Source organism: Salvelinus namaycush, chromosome 18 (genome assembly GCF_016432855.1).
Source record: "Salvelinus namaycush isolate Seneca chromosome 18, SaNama_1.0, whole genome shotgun sequence".
Lineage (NCBI taxonomy): Eukaryota > Metazoa > Chordata > Actinopteri > Salmoniformes > Salmonidae > Salvelinus > Salvelinus namaycush.
In genome coordinates, this window is record NC_052324.1 from 13835483 (window position 1) to 13854761 (window position 19279).

Consider the following 19279-nt stretch of genomic DNA (forward strand, 5'->3'; position numbering starts at 1 on the left):
TTTCATCAGACCAGAGGACATTTCTCAAAAAAGTACGATATTTGTCCTCATGTGCAGTTGCAAACCGTAGTCTGGCTTTTTTATGGTGGTTTTGGAGCAGTGGCTTCTTCCTTGCTGAGCGGCCTTTCAGGTTATGTCGATATAGAACTCATTCTACTGTGGATATAGATACTTTTGTACCCGTTTCCTCCAGCATCTCCACAAGGTCCTTTGCTGTTGTTCTGGGATTGATTTGCACTTTTCACACCAAAGTATGTTCATCTGTAGGAGACAGAACGCATCTCCTTCCTGAGCGGTATGATGGCTGCGTGGTCCCATGGTGTAAATACTTGCGCACTATTGTTTGTACAGATGAATGTGGTACCTTCAGATGTTTGGAAATTGCTCCCAAGTAAGAACCAGACTTGTTTTTTCTTTTTCTGAGGTCTTGGCTGATTTCTTTTGATTTTCCCATGATGTCAAACAAAGATGCACTGAGTTAAGGCGGGCCTTTAAATACATCCACAGGTACACTGCCAATTGATTCAAATGACATGACTTGAATTTGAGAATGATGAATAGAAATTATCTAGCCAGATTTTGTAACGTTTTATCACTCATTTTGTGGCACAGAAGACAGTAGCCTCGCCCTAGCAAAAACGTGCAACAGATTGGCTAGTGAAACGCACTCTTTCCTCTGATTGGACCAACAAACTGTCTATCAACACGTCGGGTGAGCTATTGAACAGATTGCTGATTTAATGTACAGACAGTGTTGATTCGTCATTCAGAGCCCCACCTGTTTAGCTATAAATAAAATAAAACTTTAAGTGTTTAACCTGATTTGCATGTTATTTTGGCATTTGTGTCACACATCAGTTTGCAAACAATGTAAAAAAAATTGTTAATAAAGCCGCATACAAACATGGTCTCTCTTTTTCTTAAGGCAGCTCCAAAATGCAGGCGTTCCAGCCTACCTCAATGCTTTCTGCAGAAAATACATAGCGTAGGGGTTGGTAATGTTCTCTAGTTGTGCCGTGATTGGCTCAGTGTTCTGTCACTCATGGGGACACTACATCACTGCAAAATCTACGGGTAGAGCTCGAAAATGAAAGCCCCTTGGGTGCTGCAATAGAGTTATATTAGAAGTGCCCATCCAAGAAGGCTCAAGGTCATTGGCCACAGATAAAAGATACTATTCAGTGGAGTGGGTGTGTGGTCCAAGTCTGCGTTTAAGGGTCTCTTTTCCGAGCTTAAAAGGTTAAACACATAGGCCATGCTATAAATCCAGCATGACTTCTGCTGTGTTCAAAACAACTGGAAACTTGTAACTGGGAAATCTCAGACTTCAGTGAGTTCAAGACAACTGGGAACTCAGGGGAAAAAAATAGCTCCGACTGGGAAAATACGCTTTGAACAGTCATCCAACTCCGAATTCCAAGTTGATCTCGGGCCTCTTTTTAGAGCTCCAACCTGAAGATCACTGACGTCATGATCCGACTTTGTTTTTTTCCAAGTTCCCAGTTGTCTTGAAAGCACCATAAATCCAGAGAATGCCAGACTTTGATGACAAAGTTTGATGACAAAATTTGCCCACAAAGGACCACTGCGCTGCCTTCCTGTTCAAGTGAGCACTGCACAACAACGTGAGTCCAAAAATGTCTTGTATGCTGCTGCATAAATTATGTAATATGCCAGGGAGATATGTATACTGTAGCTAAGAAGGTAATACTAAGTGTAGGTTGTGTAGTAAGCTGTTAATAGCCTATGTGCCTCACCCTAATAATTTGGTCCCTTTCCCTCTTCTAACTTAGCCTACTGTCTTCCCAGACAACTGGGAACTCGGGAAAAAAAACTATCTCCGACTGGGGGGGGGGGGGGGGGGACGTTTTGAACAGTCATCCAAATCTGAATTCCAAGTCGGGAACTCGGGCCTCTTTCTAGTCCTCCAACTTTCTGATTTGCAGATCACTGACGCATTGATTTGACCAAATTTTTTCCCTGAGATCCCAGTTGTCTTGAAAGCGCCATGTGTCCTGTCCCTGTCATTCTGGTTGTGCATAATAAGACGTCGGCCGCCCCCAGTGCGCGTAGAAATACAGTCGTGGCCAAAAGTTGAGAATGACACAAATATTAATTTTCACAAAGTCTGCTGCCTCAGTGTCTTTAGATATTTTTGTCAGATGTTACTATGGAATACTGAAGTATAACTACAAGCATTTCATAAGTGTCAAAGGCTTTTATTGACAATTACATGAAGTTGATGCAAAGAGTCAATATTTTCAGTGTTGACCCTTCTTTTTCAAGACCTCTGCAATCTCCCCTGGCATGCTGTCAATTAACTTCTGGGCCACATCCTAACTGATGGCAGCCCGTTCTTGCATAATCAATGCTTGGAGTTTGTCAGAATTTGTGGGTTTTTGTTTGTCCACCCGCCTCTTGAGGATTGACCACAAGTTGTCAATGGTATTAAGGTCTGGGGAGTTTTCTGGCCATGGACCCAAAATATTGATGTTTTGTTCCCCGAGGCACTTAGTTATCACTTTTGCCTTATGGCAAGATGCTCCATCATGCTGGAAAAGGCATTGTTTGTCACCAAACTGTTCCTGGATGGTTGGGAGAAGTTGCTCTCGGAGGATGTGTTGGTACCATTTCTTTATTCATGGCTGTGTTCTTAGGCAAAATTGTGAGTGAGCCCACTCCCTTGGCTGAGAAGCAACCCCACACATGAATGGTCTCAGGATGCTTTACTGTTGGCATGACACAGGACTGATGGTAGCGCTCACGGTCTTCTCTGGACAAGCTTTTTTCCGGATGCCCCAAACAATCGGAAAGGGGATTCATCAGAGAAAATTACTTTACCCCAGTCCTCAGCAGTCCAATCCCTGTACCTTTTGCAGAATATCCATCTGTCCCTAACGTTTTTCCTGGAGAGAAGTGGCTTCTTTGCTGCCCTTCTTGACACCAGGCCATCCTCCAAAAGTCTTCGCCTCACTGTGCGTGCAGATGCACTCACACCTGCCTGCTGCCATTCCTGAGCAAGCACTGTACTGGTGGTGCCCTGATCCCGCAGCTGAATCAACTTTAGGAGACGGTCCTGGCGCTTGCTGGAATTTCTTGGGCGCCCTGAAGCCTTCTTCACAACAATTGAACCGCTCTCCTTGAAGTTCTTGGTGATCCGAGAAATGGTTGATTTACGTGCAATCTTACTGGCAACAATATCCTTGCCTGTGAAGCCCTTTTTGTGCAAAGCAATGATGACGGAATGTGTTTCCTTGCAGGTAAGCATGTTTGACAGAGGAAGAACAATGATTCCAAGCACCACCCTCCTTTTGAAGCTTCCAGTCTGTTATTCTAACTCAATCAGCATGACAGCGTGATCTCCAGCCTTGTCCGTGTCAACACTCACACCTGTGTTAACGAGAGAATCACTGATATGATGTCAGCTGGGCCTTTTGTGGCAGGGCCGAAATGCAGTGGAATTTTTTTGGGGGGGATTCAGTTCATTTGCATGGCTAAGAGGGACTTTGCAATTAATTGCAATTCATCTGATCACTCTTCATAACATTCTGGTGTATATGCAAATTGCCATCATACAAACTAAGGCAGCAGACTTTGTGAAAATATATAGTTGTGTCATTCTCAAAACTTTTGGCCACGACTGTAGGCTACATGGCCTGTAAGAGAAAATTATTGCTCAATGTATTAACAGTGGTGGAAAAAGTACTCAATTGTCATATTTGAGTAAAAGATACCTTAAAAGAAAATGACTCAAGTGAAAGTTACCCAGTAAAATACTACATGAGTAAAAGTATCTAGTTTTAAATGTAGTGGTTAAAAAAATTACTCAATTTGTCATACTTGAGGAGAAGTACAAAGTAAAAGTAACACATCAAATTCCTTATATTAAGCAAACCAGATGGAACGATTTTCGACCACACTCAGACATAATTTACAAACACAGTAGTTGTGTTTCGTGAGTCCGCCAGATCAGAGGTAGTAGGGGTTACGTTATATTGATAGGTGCCATAATTCTGTCCTGCCTGAGCATTCTAGATGTAATGAGTACTTTCAGGTGTCAGGGAAAGTGCATGCAGTAAAAATAACATTTTATTATTTAGGAATGTAGTGGAGTAAAAGTAAAAGTTGTCAAAAAATATAAATAGTAAAGTACATATAAGTACTACTTAAGTCGTTTTTTGGGGTATAAGTATTTTTACTTAAGTACTTTACACCACTGTGTATTAATGTTGATGAAATATTAATAATCATTAAGTCTTATTAAGAAAAATCTACCAATGTATGTGGAAATTTCCTTTGTAGAACCAGTTTATTGGTTGTAATTGTCAATTGGGTAATTGTATGGTCCCGGAAGAGGCAGTGCTTACATGTACCTGTTTGAGCTCCTTTTAGGCTGCGTTTAGACAGGCAGCCTAATTCCGATATTTTTCCCCACTAATTGGTCTTTTGACCAATCACGTCAGATATTTTTCAGAGCTGATCTGATTGTTCAAAATACAAATTGGGGGGGGGGGGGGAATATCAGAATTAGTCTACCTGTGTACGCAGCTTTAGACAGAAACGATTTCTCAACGGTGGGAGGCTGTGCAGTTTTGCTCTCTACCTGTGTCCCTCAGAACAGGTTAAGCCAGATGCAATGTCTTTTGGGCTATTTCCCATGCATATTTGGTCAATCTTCTTGCATGATATGGCACTTTCACCATTGGACATCCAAGACTTGTAAATAAATCTACACTCTAAAAATAAAAGGTTCGCTGCAGGATCCTTCAGGTTAATTTAAGCACCTATACCTCTGCCATCAGTTCGTTTCTGAACCTTTGTCGACTTAAGGGGTGCTTTGAAGAACACTTTTCAGAAGAGAAGTTCGTTTTGGAACCAGCAGTGGACTCGTTCATATAATTAAAATTGAGAACGTTGCTCAAAAGAGGAAGCCTGAAGCGCGCGGTTGGTTGGAGAGACGGGACGGGAAAAGATGACTTGCAACAGATCGACGTGAAAGGTGGGTGAACCTTATAAGATAATAATTAATCAAACTACTATCAAATAATTAAAAGCAATACATGTAATATTTATTTTTCATCAGCTAGCCAAGCTACATTGCCTGTAATGTTAGCTGGTAATTGTAGAACGTTAAGTGTTGGTACGTTGTAGCTAACGTTAGCTAGCTAGATTCAATATTGACAAATGTTAGTCCTCATTTAAACCCATGATACTCTCACCGTCTCATCATTGTGTGTGTGAGAGCCTGAGCCTGTCTCCATACTCTCCTTCTCAATGTGTGCAAAGCTCTTATTCAAAAGTACCCCTTGTTGAGAGGGCTATGTAATAATTCTTCAGTGTTCTTACTTATTAATTCACACTAATAACCTTTTACCACCATTGTGCCTATCCAGACCATAATGTGCTAGCTTGAATTTTTTTCTTCTCACTGCTCCTCTGACCTCGGTCCCAATAATATGTCATGACATTTCTCCTCTCTACATTTTATTTTAAGGAGGCAAGGCATGATAGAGAATAAATACAAAAAAGAACGTCAGCCGCTTGCTCACGTTGCAAAAGTACAGGAAATGCAGAAGAGGTTTGGGAGGTAAGGGGAAAAAAATAAGCCCAGATGACACTGAAAATGAAGACCCAAGGAAATTGCATATAAATAATTGCCAATATTTAGTGTGTCAAAGTCGAACTGCTGATCCCAGATCAGTTTTTAAGAGCATAAATAAGATTGTATGAACAGGTGGAGACCTGATATGGGACATTTAGCCTTTGTTTGATGCTGTATGTATCAATATTTATATTTGATTTTCAGATTGAGACTGGTGAGGATTCATTCAGTCAGAAGTTACATGTTGAAAAGATGCAGGTGGAGTGCCAAAAGAGACCTAAGTTCCCTACAAGGCAAAAATGAAAAGGACTGAAAAATATAAATTTTTCTGAAACAAGGCACCAAGGACATCTTAAAACAGTAACCCGCACTCTATTTTTTTTAGCCATTGTAAGTAGTCAAAAAGTCTGACAGAAATGGTCAAAACTAATGTAACATAGCCAAGTACTGTCATCTGAATCCAAGATATATGATGCATTATAAACAAATTGACTTAAGATTTTCTCAGATGAGAATCAAATCCGGTATGGATGTGGACTGAAAGATTCTGTTTGGATTCTGCACAATGGCTGACAATCATTGCAGAAACTGAGAAGAGGGGTGTGGCTATGGAGTTGCTGAATCTCTACAAGAAGACACTTCACACGGAGGAGGCTCACAATGGTAATTTTTAAAAATCAATGTTACTGCATGTAAAATGTACCCTTAACAGTATGCAGCCGTTCTAATTCTATTGATTGTAATCCAGCCTTTTTATTACACACCTAATTTAAGGTTTGAAGGTCACTGCAGCCATTTTGTGCCTCTTACAGCCACTTGGATCTTCTTTGAAGAGGTATGTCAGACAGGGTATGTATTTCCCAGCAGACAAATAAATAAATGCAAAGTTAGTGCTGTGCTCAATTAAGTTACTGTTTGAAATATGACTTGAGTAACCTTTGACTTTTATTTTTTACTTCTTGCAATATGTAAAATGTCCTATCACTTACCAGAACAATAGAGGGGAATCCCTGTTCAGATGAAAGCCACATCAAGCTCTTCCTGGATGGAGAAAAGCTGGAGGACATCTCCATGGGATTGGGAGTGGCAATGGGGGTCATTTCCTTCATATTGAGTATGCAGCATCAGTAAAAAGCACTAGGCTGTTAATTCTGGGAATTGAGGGGTTAAATTACCAACAATTGTATGAATGGCAAACTTTTTGCTATAGAAGGATAAGGGAAATGAGATTTGATGTTTGCAAGTGAGATGTGACTTTAGTCAATAAAATTAATTGATTAAGTTTGCCACTCAATGTAATTTGTATTTTGTTACAATTCATAAGATTACATAGGACAGGTTCCTACAGGAACCTTAACACCCTAAAAAGGTGCTTTGAGGAAACTTTAAAAGGTTCCTCAGGGAAAAGGTTCCTGGAAGCACCATAAGGGGATCTGCTGGTATTGCAAGCTGAGGAACCTTTTTTTAGAATGTACACTAAGCACATCAACCTGCCTTCTGATTTCATGCCCTATTTTACATCAGTGTTGTAGACCAAATATTGAAAAGAGCGGTCTGGTTGCCTCAGACATTTGTAGTTGAACAAGTCATTACATTTATTTTACTTGAATTGACTTGTGCTTAGAATACCCGACTTGCTTGTGACTGTCCCACCTTCGCACGGCTGTAACAAGACTCTCAGAATGTATTGGTCGGATTTGAGGGTGAGGTATTCCAGATCGGGAGAAAAGGACTTGTTCCTGTATGTTGCGACAATCACACCATGAGTTATAATGAAACACCCCTCACATTTTCCTAGAGTTATTTCTTCCTACCCGTACGATGGATGAGAACCCTGGCGGGTGGGTTGGCTAGACAAATTGAAGAACCACATTTCTGTACAGATTGTCGCAGTTCCTTATGTCCCTCTGAAAAAAGGTCCTTGCACACCTTATTTTAGAGAATTTACATTAGCAAGTAATATAAGCAGAAAGCCTTAGTCCTTTAAAGTCACAGACACCTGTGCTAATGTCATGCATGGTCACTGACACTAACAAATTATGGCCATTCCCATGGATGCGTTACATTTCTTTTGTACCTGATATTCTATAATTTATTGGTGACTGTTTCTACTATGTTGTGAAATTTGTTCTATTGGCTTATGTCCCTATCCTTCTGGGATGTGATTGCCATGTCACTGGTCCAGCCATCAAATAAATACAAATGTTTATCCAGGCGAGCAGATTTAAGGTTAAACAAAACTAGGATGTCTCCTTCAAGCTCACATTTAAAAGGTCCAGTGCAGCTGTTTATTTCAATTGAGTATCTTACTGTGAATAATGGTCAATGAAAAACAATTGCTTCTAAGCAAAGTGCCATTTTTCAAACAGAATTAGTTAAGACTGAGGGGTCTAATTGGAGGTATATGTAACCGGAAAACCAGCTGTTATTGGCAGAAGTCATTGGTCTAGTGATGTCAACTGGCTGTCCAAAAACCCCACCCAGCCAGACAAGCTGAAATTTCAGTGGGTCTAAGCAGCTTACACTAAAGTGCATTCAGGAATACCTTGCCCCTTTAAATTTAGCTTAACTGTTTACTCATGGGAATTGGCAAAATTGAAATGTTCCAAACAGTTACCTACCAGGCCAAACATTACTCTACTTTGTATTTGTTACTGAATGTATCGAGTATTAAAAATGTGGGTTAGGTACAAAGACCAAAAATGACACGGGTGTGAGAGACTATGGTCTCAGTGGCACCACAACGCCAAAGTGTGCAGAGTTAATGTCAATGCTCTTTGACAACTAACCACATTACTCTAACTGGATGGAAAAGTCAATTTAACAGGAAGCGTCTTTATAAAAGCCAACTGAATGTTGTTTTGACATGGGATCTTTGTAAATGGCAGTGGAAACACATGTGAAGGTTGTTTCATGAACTGAAATAAAACATCCCAGAAATGGCCATATGCACAAAAAGCATCTCAAATTGTGCATACATGTTAGTGAGAATTTTCTCCTTTGCCAAGATAATCAGCAATCTGACGTGTGGCATAGCAAGAAGCTGAATAAACCGGTGCACCTTGTCAAAACAGTGCCACAGATGTCTCAAGTTTAGGGAGTGTGCAATTGGCATGCTGATTACTAGAATGTTTACCATGCCACCTCCAGTTTGAGAATTTGGCAGTATATCCAAATCGGCCTCAACTGCAAACCTATTTGTCGTGTGGGTGAGTGGTATGCTGATGTCAAAGTTAGGTGCCCCATGGAGTTGTGTTATGGGCAGGTAAAAGCTATGGACAAAAATGGCATTTTATCAATAGCAATTTGAATGCACAAAAATACCATGAGCCTGAGACCCATTTGAAATCTTATTCCTAGTCATGTGAATTCTAGATTATGGCCTAATGAAAAACCTTTAAATCCTTAGTGTCATCTTTCAAGTCCTTAATTTACAGCATTACCCTTAGGCATATTTTTTTGCCCCATCCCTCCTGCTAATTGGGCAACTTGTCAAGTTCAGAACAGCATTCAGTCAAAATCAATACAGCGCAGAGCCCTGAAGTCATAGCACACTGCGTTCCAATTTAGGCACTGGTCAGTGCCTGTGCCATTTTCAACCTGTATATGGTAGGAGTACAAAAGGCTACATATCAAATGTAGCAACCCGTGGTGTAAAGTACTAAGGACCATCTCACAATTTTACCCATTACATTCCTAAAGACAATGTCATTTTTACATCATACATTTTCCCTGACACCCAAAAGTACTCGTTACATTGACAAGACGATGGGCCAAGACAGCTGTCATCCCTACTGTCTCCGATTTGGCGCACTCACTAAACACAAATGCTTAATTTGTAAATTAATTCTGAGTGTTGTGCCCCTTGCTAGCTGTGAATAAAATTTAGAAAATTGTGCCATCTGGTTTGCTTAATAAAAACTTTGAAATTAATGTACATTTGATTAAGTGCATTTCCATTTTTTGATAAAGTATATTTAAAACCAAACACTTCCTCAAGTAGAATTTTACTGGGTGACTAACTTTCTATTAAGGCATCTTTACTTTTACTCAAGTATGACAATTGGAGTACTTTGCACCACTGCATATAACTTAAACGCCCTTGTTTTATCATTTAAATACTGTTCAAAGGCAAAGTCATTATACAATGTGGTCAGAACCAAATTAGTTATTTTCATTGCCTAAAGGTCAAAAATCAAGTCCACTGTTTACTTGTGTAGAGCTACTCAAAAGGCAATCCCTATGGACCAAAATTGGAAATGTGTATAAAAACAAGCCCATAGAAAATGCAACATCCTTTATTGATTAGGCATAAAATATGCAGTTTAATTAGTTACGCCACAGATGACACCACTTCCTGTGAAATACAAAAAAAATTGTTTTAAGCAAAACTTAAAGCTTATTTGCTTTTAAATACAATTTAAAACAGCCTACTGTACCTCTGAAAAGTTAGTTTCGTCAGGTGAAGGTTGTGTAGAGGGAGAATCTCCAAGTTTCTCCAAGTCAGTCATACTGGTCTGCTTTACCACAGGGCCGGCTCGCCTAGGAATGGAAAAGGAGAATAGATTCAATCTATTGCCAAACAGCTCACATTAGAAAGCATTCTAAACACAAGAAACCTAGTAGATTGATATGTTCAACTAAATGGCAGAGCCATACAAGCAGTTGGGATGGCTTACCTTGTGTTTGCAATCTTCCTCCTGACCACAGCAACAAGGACACTGATAACTACAATCCCAGCACAGAGACCAACAGCCCCATAGATTAGTGGGCCTTGCATGGTATTGGCGAGCTGGTCTTGGCAGGAGTCTCCACTGTAGCCTAGACCACAGGCACAGGAGGTGCCCCCATTGGTCTCCACACACTCCCCATTCCCATTACAGCGCTTCTCGCTACACTGCTGCTTGACATCCAGGTTTCTCACCAGCCCACTGTTGTCCAGAGTGGTAGAGCCAGGATCTGCAGACATGGGAATGCTGGGGCTTGGCAGCAGGGTTGGAGCTTTAGACTGGACTTCAGACTGCCCTTTGAGATGGACACCTGGTGGAGAATATCAGACTAGTTTTGTATTCAATAGAGGTTAGGTTATGACAGCGAATCATGGTCCTGGGAACCCTAATAGCTGCATATTTGTTTGCCTTACTAGACAACTGAATTAAATGAAAGCTTGTGTTAACCACTTGGTGTGTAGCGCTAAGGATCCTCTAGGACCAGGTGTGGGAAATGCTGAGTTACAGCTAAGATCATTAATTTCAGGCATTGCTAATAGAAATCTCACAATTCTCATCCGAGGTGTCGTGGCAGTCAGGATGCCCATCACAGAACTTCTCCAGGGGGAGGCATGTGTGCCCGTCCAGACAGGGTCTACTACCAGCTGGGCAGTGCTGGTCTAGGGCACAGTGTGTGGCATTGACTGGTCGATGGCCATGGGCACACCTACATGTCCTACCACCAGGGACAGCCAGACACAAGTGACTGCAGTCTCCATTCCCATCTGAGCAGAAGTTGAAACCTAGAAATAGATGTATGAGGAAGAGTAAAATGTGAATAGTCTCAGTAAGTAGAGTAGTGTGCAAATGTTGTGGCCTTTCTTACCCATCTGGCTGGACTTGCTGTAGGCCTTCAAACTGACAACTTCAGTGTTGACCTCAAACCAAAGTGTCTTGATCAGTTGGTCATCTCTATACCAAACTTGGGTCGTGTCTGAAACATTTGATATGTTAACCAGCAATGATAATCCAAAACCATGGTGAAAGAACCATTATCCTTAGTAATACTTTGATTAATGTATCAGAGCCATCTGGCTACAGTAATGTGGCACTGAGTACTGGCAATGGCAGCTGTGTTAATAAAGAATAATCTACATTACCATGGTCTGTCACCCAGAGGAGCATGCCGTTGCTGAGCGCAAATGCAGTAAGGCCATCCCCAGTTGTAAACTCATTGTATCCAGAACCATCAACTCTGACAGAGCCGATCACCCCAGCACCTGGAACATAAAATAAAGTATTCCATCACCACCTATAGATTGACTTAGTGAGGGTTTGTATTGTATAACAATGGTTCCTCACCGATGTCAGCCCAGTAAATCTCCCCGCCATCATTGGTGAAAGTCAGGGAGGTGGGCTGCACAGCATCCTTCCAAACCGGAACTCGCTTCCCCCCGTCCATGTGAGCACACTCCACATGAGCACCTTCCCCCTGCTTGGCCAGGTTGGTAAAACAGAGTCTTCCACTAAGTGGGTGAAGAGCTATGGACTCCAGACTTTCCATATCATGAATTAACACAGCAGTGTGTTCCCCATTGGAAGAGGTGACCTGCAGGCGCGGCTGTTTGGTGCTACTCCAGTATACGTTGAGGGTTATCCAGTCTAGAGCCAGGGCTGTGACAGTGTCCCCTTTAAGTTGCAGGAACTGGCCACGAGGCACCAAGCTGGTCTCCTTCAGCTTGAAGAGGCCTACAGAAGACTGGCCAGAGTCAGCCAGGTACAGGATCTTGTCTCGTAGGGTGTAATCCAACATGGCTGCCTCATTGACATTGGCAAGAGGTAGGGAGAGGTGCTCAGGCCAGGTCTTCAGGCCCACAGCACTGAGCATGGTCTGCAGGTATATCTAGAGACACATACATATGTCTAAGTGCATGGTGGTGGAGAAGTTTGTCGTTTACTCCTGAATAACTGCACACAAGTAGCACGCAAAGCCAATCGGGCTTCCAGACTCAAAGTACAGGTTACTACTGAGAGCTTACATGTTACCAGGCATTCCTAAGAGCTTTTCATTTGAGAGGACAGGGAATTTGATTCATTAACATGTAGCATTGAATATAGTGCAGTGGGTAAACCTGAGTGGGCAGAGTCCTACCTGTGTCACAACAGTTGGAGACAACACCAAGAGGAAGGCAGAGTTGACCAGGTTGGAGCAGTTGAGGCCATCATCCGCTAGGAGCAGACCAGAGGGACACTTGCAAACCCCTTTGGGGCCAGGGGCCAACACACACAGGTGAGAGCAACGAAGTTTCTCACAGGGACTATCAGTGCTTGTTTGCAGCAGTGGATGAATGACCTGCACCCCCAGATACATGCAAATCATTAAGCACACATTTGAATACAAACATGTTCTTTGTGCAATTACAGCAAACCCATGAGATTGCCATCTTATTTTAGGTGAAAAGAAAAATTGCTTACAATTCACACATTGAAATTGGGGAAAAGATACTTGCTTTGAGTCCAAAGGGTTGTGCAGGTCGTTTTAGTATAACTTGGCGGTTCTTTCCAGTGATTTTATTAGCCCCTTGAATAGTTCCCCTCTTGGTGTCTGACCAGTAGAGCAGGTCATTGAAAACTGTGACCGAGAACGGGTTGGTGGTCTCCGTCAACTGCAGAATCTTCAGGAGGGAAAGGAACAGATAGCGGACATTGAAATATGGCTATCCAACTCTGGTAGGATTTCATTTTAAGCACCATTACACGACAAGTCTGATCTAGTCCTATGCAAACAACCATCCATTTGTAGTACCTTGATGTCCCCGCCATCCAGGGTGGCTGAGCCAATGCACCCAAGCTTCTTGTCTGTCCAGTAGAGCCGCTCCCCTATTGGGTCCACAGCCAGACTGCCTGGCCAGCTGAGGCTGTGACTGACCACCACTCTCCTCTCAGACCCATCCATTCCTGCCCGCTCAATCTTTGCCTCATTACTAATCTCTGACCAGAACATGAGCCTGCAATTAAATCCAAATCAATGTTTATTGCTGATTACTGAAAAGGTCTGTCTCCTGAAAACACAATACATATTCATTAAATAACATGAGCCTACAATTGGACAGCGGTTAGGTTGACACCAATTCAATAAGACCCCGTCCCTGATCAAGATTGTTACGCAGCATGTATTAATTTAGTCAAAATCACCCTTCTCCAAACAAATACAAAAGCACTAGAATGTTTGGGTGGGTGCTATTCATCGGTCACAACTACAAAATATACTTGCCCCTTCTGTGGCAGGAGTGCCAGAGAGAGAGGTTGTTCAAAGTCCTTGTCAAGAATGACAGTGAGATCCAGAGCCCTCGTAATGGTTGAGTTTAATCCAATAGCAATAATCCGACCACCTCCAATGCCATCAATCCAGTACAGGTTTCTCCCTACCCAGTCAACAGCAATGCAGTCAGATTTGATGCCTGTAGAGATCAAAATGTGTAACAATAAGTGAACAAATAACTTTGCCCTGTTGTTTTCAGTGGCATTTACAGCCTCAATTGTTATGCTTAATTTAACCATAATACTAACCTTTGAAAAGGGTTCCTCGTTTTTTTTGGTCTAGAGAGGACCACTTTATGCTCTCTGAATCCAGGCTGACCCAGAACACCCTCTGATCCCTCCAGTCATAGTCCACAGACAGGATGGCTTTCTTAGCAGAGGACACCAGGACATCCAGACTACTGCTTCTCAGCCCAACAAGGAACAGGTCTGTCTGCACAGAGGCCAGAAGATACGGCTCACCTGTGGGAAAAGAATGTGGGTTGGTATAGACCTACTGTGTGACGTATACGAGTACTTCAGCCAACATACCCTGCATTCCAAAAGTCAGTTCACTGTCGTGCACATTCATCCAATTTTTTTTTTTTTTAAATCAAGCAGAGGGAATTTCCATGATTGTCACTAAGCCTTGATATTTTACCCATGATCTTGCAGCGGCGGCCATCAGATTCCAGCAGGTAACCAGGGTTGCAGTGACAGTGGAAGGAGCCCTGAGTGTTTACGCATGAGTGGCTGCAAACAACTTGTCTACCACCTTCACACTCATCAATATCACCACAGGACACTGCATCCTTGTCGAGCTGGTAACCAGCCTTACACCCACACCTCTTTATGGGAGAGAAACAGAATCGGTAGAGGTGGTCAAAGACAATGCAGATAAGTAAAAACAAAGCAGTCTCAAGTTGAGAGCATTTCCCCATTACTCACTGTTCCCTGTGGTGTGCTGTAGCAGTTTTGGACACATAGGGCTTTGTCTGGACACTTGATTTCGCAGTCGCCACCCTCATCAGAACCATCAGCACAGTTTCTGACCAAGTTACACACCAGGGCTGTGTCCAAACACTCCGACATACTAGCACACTGGAACTGGTGAGAAGGGCATGTTTCCACCTGACCACCTGTTAAAAGATGTACAAAAACACCATACTTAGTCGATTTTTACTAATGTCTGAATAATTGAAAGGCTTATTAATTTACTATTACAAATTCAGTTTCAACATAACAATCCAGTAATTAACAAATCCATAGCTAGAATAAGTATCTTTTTACGTACATCCTGCCTCGTCACTTTCGTCAGCACAGTCCTTTGTTCCATCACATCTCCATGCTTTGGGAACACATTGGCTCTTTGATGTACAGGCCCACTGGAACTCCCCACACTTCAATTGGAACATCTTGCAATCCTGAAAGAATTCAATATACTGTATTCTATCCAAGTTGAGCTACAAGCCTCGTAAATACCACTGCGCTATCGTATAGCGAACAGCCGTGCAAGCTCGTGAGATCAGGTGGCTTGAGGCTATCCTAAATCAATTAAGAGTAATAAGGCTGTAACCATTGAACTCAATTCTACAAATCTCTAACATTACCCATCCTGCCTGTCAGTTTCTGCCCCCTTGCCAACTCCTTATGGAATTGTCATGTGAAACAGACTTGCACCCAGGCCAAATATCCCCACCTTTTCATCAGAGCCATCTTTACAGTCCTGCTCCCCATCACAGACCCACTCCTCCAGCAGACACTCCTGGCTGTGTGGGCAGCGGCGGTTGGTGCACTGGGGGGGCTTGGTGCAGCTCTCCTCGTCAGAGTGGTCCCAACAGTCAGGATGCCCGTCGCAGCGCATGCTTATAGATGCGCACTGACCACTGGTGCAACGGAACTCCCCACTGCTGCAGCTCTCATCAGCTATGGGTAAAGGGGACCAAACGGCAATTTCTTCAATTGAACTTCCTCTAAAATCAAGCAGTTTGGACAAAATTTGACAGTTTCAACATGGCCCCAGTTCTGCTTAAGTTTAGTGGTTCCTTGGAAATGAAACTAACCGCAGTTGGCCTCGTCGGTGCCATCCAGGCAGTCCCTCTCGCCATCACAGAGGAAGGTGTCAGGGAGGCAGCGGGTCTTGTCGTCACAGTGGTGACCACAGCCCTCCATGGGCTTCAGGCAGTGCATCTCATCAGAACGGTCCTGACACTGGGCCACCCCGTCACACACCTGCCTCTGGTCAACGCACTTCTTCCCATGGGCACACTGAAACTGGCCTGAACATACAGTACAGTTTAATAGCAGTCAATGAAATGGTGACCTGTGAGGAATATTTCTAAGACGGAACTCTAAACATGCACACCATGCAGTGGTCTATGCAACTGTTCTGTGTGTACATGTTCAATAGGTTTGAGTGAATTCCAGGTAGTTAAAGGTTACACTGAACATGTATTACTAGAGCAGTACTGTCATGAACAGAATAAAAGCACGGGGAGGAATATGCTTTTCAAAATGTCAAACTACTATCCATGTTTATTTTTTTATGTTGACTGATTCTTACCACTTCCACATTCTAATGAACACCCTTCCTCATCGGAGCCATCTTTACAATCTGCCTCTCCATCACACACATGGCTGTAAAGCACACACTCAATATTGTTCTGGCATGGTTTAGTGCCAAAAGTACACTTGATGGGTGCTGGTGCCGACATTGAGGTGGCATTCCCTTCGTTGTTGCCGTCATAATCTTCAGCAACAAAATAGCGATGATTTTTATGATCATCAGTGGAGTCTGAATCTAAGGGTGAAATACTGACTTTAGTATCAAAGGACAAGAGGCAATAAATTATAGCGCAACTTGTGTATAGATAAATAAGGACCATGTTTAACAAAACTCAAGCGCCAGTGAGGGGGCATTACCACAGTTGGCCTCGTCGGTGCCGTCTAGGCAGTCCCTCTCTCCATCACAGAGGAAGGTCTCAGGGAGGCAGCGGGTCTTGTCGTCACAGTGGTGAGCACAGCCCTCCATGGGCTTCAGGCAGTGCATCTCATCAGAACGGTCCTGACACTGGGCCACCCCGTCACACACCTGCCTCTGGTCAATGCACTTCATCCCATGGGCACACTGAAACTCACCTGAACATACAGTACAGTTTAAGAGCAGTCAATGACAATGGTGACCTTTTAGGAATATTTCTAAGAGGGAATTCTAAACATGCAGTGGTCTATGCAACTATGTTCTGTGTGTATATGTTCTATTGGTATTTGAGTGAATGCAAATAAGCTAGATAGTTCAAAATATTGCTACAGTAAGCATGTATTACACAAGAAGCACTGGTCCCCACCTTCTGCGGTTACTGTACCACCAACTGAATTTCTCTGCCTGAAGTACCCCCTCATGTGCATTTTACCAGTAGGCCTATGGTCTCATTAGTCTTGAAGTACCCCCTGTGGATAGGCCATGTAAAACCGAGGGAGCCTAGTAGCCCTGGTTGGGAACAACTGCACTAGAGCAGTATTGTCTTATACAATAAACCAGGGGGAGGAACATGCTTTTCAAAATGTCATACATTTCTATGCACCGGTTCTTACCATTTTCACATTCTAATGAACAGGTTTGCTCATCTGAGCCATCTTTACAATCTGCATCTCCATCACACACATGGCTGTAAAGAACACACTCAGTCTTGTCCTGACATGGTTTAGTGCCAAAAGGACACTTGAGGGGTGCTGGTGCAGACATGGTGGTAAACCCTTTGTAGTTGCTCGATTCATTTTCAGAAACTTCAACATCATGATGATTTTTATGACCATCAGAGTCTGAATCTGGGGAGAGTGTGAAACTGACTTTAGTGTCAAAGGACAAGATGCAATAAATCGACATGCATTTACATAAGTTGAAAGATGTAATAGGGACCATGTTTAATCAAAACTCAAGCAATAGTGACAGTAAGGGGGGGGCATTACCACAGTTGGCCTCGTCGGTGCCGTCCAGGCAGTCGTTCTCGCCGTCACAGAGGAAGGTTTTAGGGAGGCAGCGGGTTGTGTTGTCACAGTGGTGCGCACAGCCCTCCATGTCCTTTAGGCAGTCCACCTCATCAGAACGGTCCTGACACTGGGCCACCCCGTCACACACCTGCTTCTGGTCAATGCACTTCTTCCCATGGGTACACAGAAACTGGCCTAAATGAATGGATGAAACACTACTTCAAATGTTGGGGGGGGGGGGGGGGGACAGAGATGTAACTGAAACTGATGATTTTATTGATGTAAAGATCCTGGAGCCCATCCTTCCTTGAGGAAATCACTGATAACACTAGATTGGTGAAAGCAATGGAAATCGAGTGGAAACCTTTAGTGCATGTGACAGTGCAGTCCTCCTCATCAGAGCCATCCCTACAGTCGACTTCTCCGTCACACACATGCTGGTAGAGAATACACTCAGAGCCATCCTTGCAGGGTTTAGTGCCCAGGTTGCATTTCAATGGAGTCCGCACAGCTGCACGCAAAACTATTTGGAAGTAAAAAATAAATTATTAATTCTCTAAATATGAGATGTCTGAACAATGACAAAGGAATTAAAGGTAATCATTTCTGTGAATTACAATGTGGATTGTAGAGGGCGGTCTAGTCACAAGTTTTGGTACAATTATTGGGCATTCACATACTGTTAGACATATCGGAAGTTGAGTTACAACTGGAAAGTTTCACTTGAATGACTAAATCATAATTACAAGTGGGAAACAGATTTTTTTTTTTTAAACCAAAGTTGAGAACTGACCTTTCACCTCAACCAAAGACAACGCTATTGGCAATTCCAAACATCAGTGTTGATAACGTAGTTAGCCAAATGTATTATTAGCAGCATTGGCTACTTCATGAAGCTAGCTAAATTCTTACTGGTGGCAGATATAGTCCAACGCCAAAAACACAAGCTTAACGGATTGGTGAAAGCCGTCAACCACAAGCATGCCCCATTACTCACCTGAGATCTCCAAAATTGCTATACACAGAAGCAGATAGAAAGCCATGCCTGATGAATGCAAGATGACCAAATAATGCATGTGCTCAGGTCAAGGATTTTTATAATGATGCCAGGTGATACTAATTGAACATTGAACCAATCAGTGAGGGTGAAGGAGCTCTATGAGGCTAATCTCACATGGACAGATGACAATTTTTGTACATTTTACTACTAAAAAACAAGATTACAATGTCTTTGTTCAATGTCCGATTACAATGGCCTCCGACTAACTGATCTACAAATTACCTTGCATCATAAATAACAACTCATTATTATTTGTAGAGCAGTCAGTCATTCACAATTTACCCATGGATACATTGAGGTTTTGATCCTCTCGAACACGGCCTATGAGGACGACTTGTGGAGTGTGGGAGAATCTCAATTGCATTTCCTTGATTCCTTGCATCCTCTCTCCTCACCTCCTTCTAATGGGGTTTGAGAAGGAGGTGAGGAGAGAGAACGCGAGGAGGGAACACGAGGAGGAATCAAGGAAATGCAATTGAGATTCTCCCTGTGACCCAGTAGTCAACATTGGCTTCCTCTCTTTGGCAGTGTTCGAAAGGATCAAAACTAATGTATAATGGATAAATTGTGACTGACTGATCTTGAAATTAATAATAAGTAGTTAGTGATGATGCAAGG

At 42.6% G+C, this 19279-nt stretch overlaps 1 protein-coding gene across 1 annotated transcript; it reads right to left on the reverse strand.

Moving 5' to 3' along the window:
• Window positions 1-9935: 9935 nt before the first annotated feature.
• Window positions 9936-18644, reverse strand: LOC120063555 (low-density lipoprotein receptor-related protein 1B-like). Its single transcript, XM_039013912.1, has 23 exons — window positions 18599-18644; window positions 17966-18124; window positions 17581-17796; window positions 17206-17439; window positions 16534-16749; window positions 16175-16411; window positions 15675-15890; window positions 15311-15537; window positions 14906-15035; window positions 14560-14750; window positions 14273-14459; window positions 13882-14094; window positions 13586-13772; window positions 13118-13319; window positions 12822-12986; window positions 12464-12664; window positions 11674-12214; window positions 11472-11591; window positions 11198-11305; window positions 10881-11114; window positions 10282-10642; window positions 10042-10144; window positions 9936-9959 (listed from the first exon to the last, which is right to left on the reverse strand). Exons 1-23 carry the CDS (start codon window positions 18642-18644, stop codon window positions 9936-9938), a joined length of 4518 nt encoding a protein of 1505 aa, XP_038869840.1.
• Between the last annotated feature and the right edge of the window lie 635 nt (window positions 18645-19279).

Bases quoted from the DNA above. Each gene is read 5' to 3' on its own strand.
- LOC120063555 (XM_039013912.1), bottom strand. From the start codon at position 18,644: ATGGCTTTCTATCTGCTTCTGTGTATAGCAATTTTGGAGATCTCAG. The intron at 14,460-14,559 runs GTGAGTAATGGG...TCTCCCATAAAG, and splicing joins ACAGCACACCACAGGGAACA to AGGTGTGGGTGTAAGGCTGG. The intron at 12,215-12,463 runs GTAGGACTCTGC...ATGTGTCTCTAG, and splicing joins CTCCAACTGTTGTGACACAG to ATATACCTGCAGACCATGCT.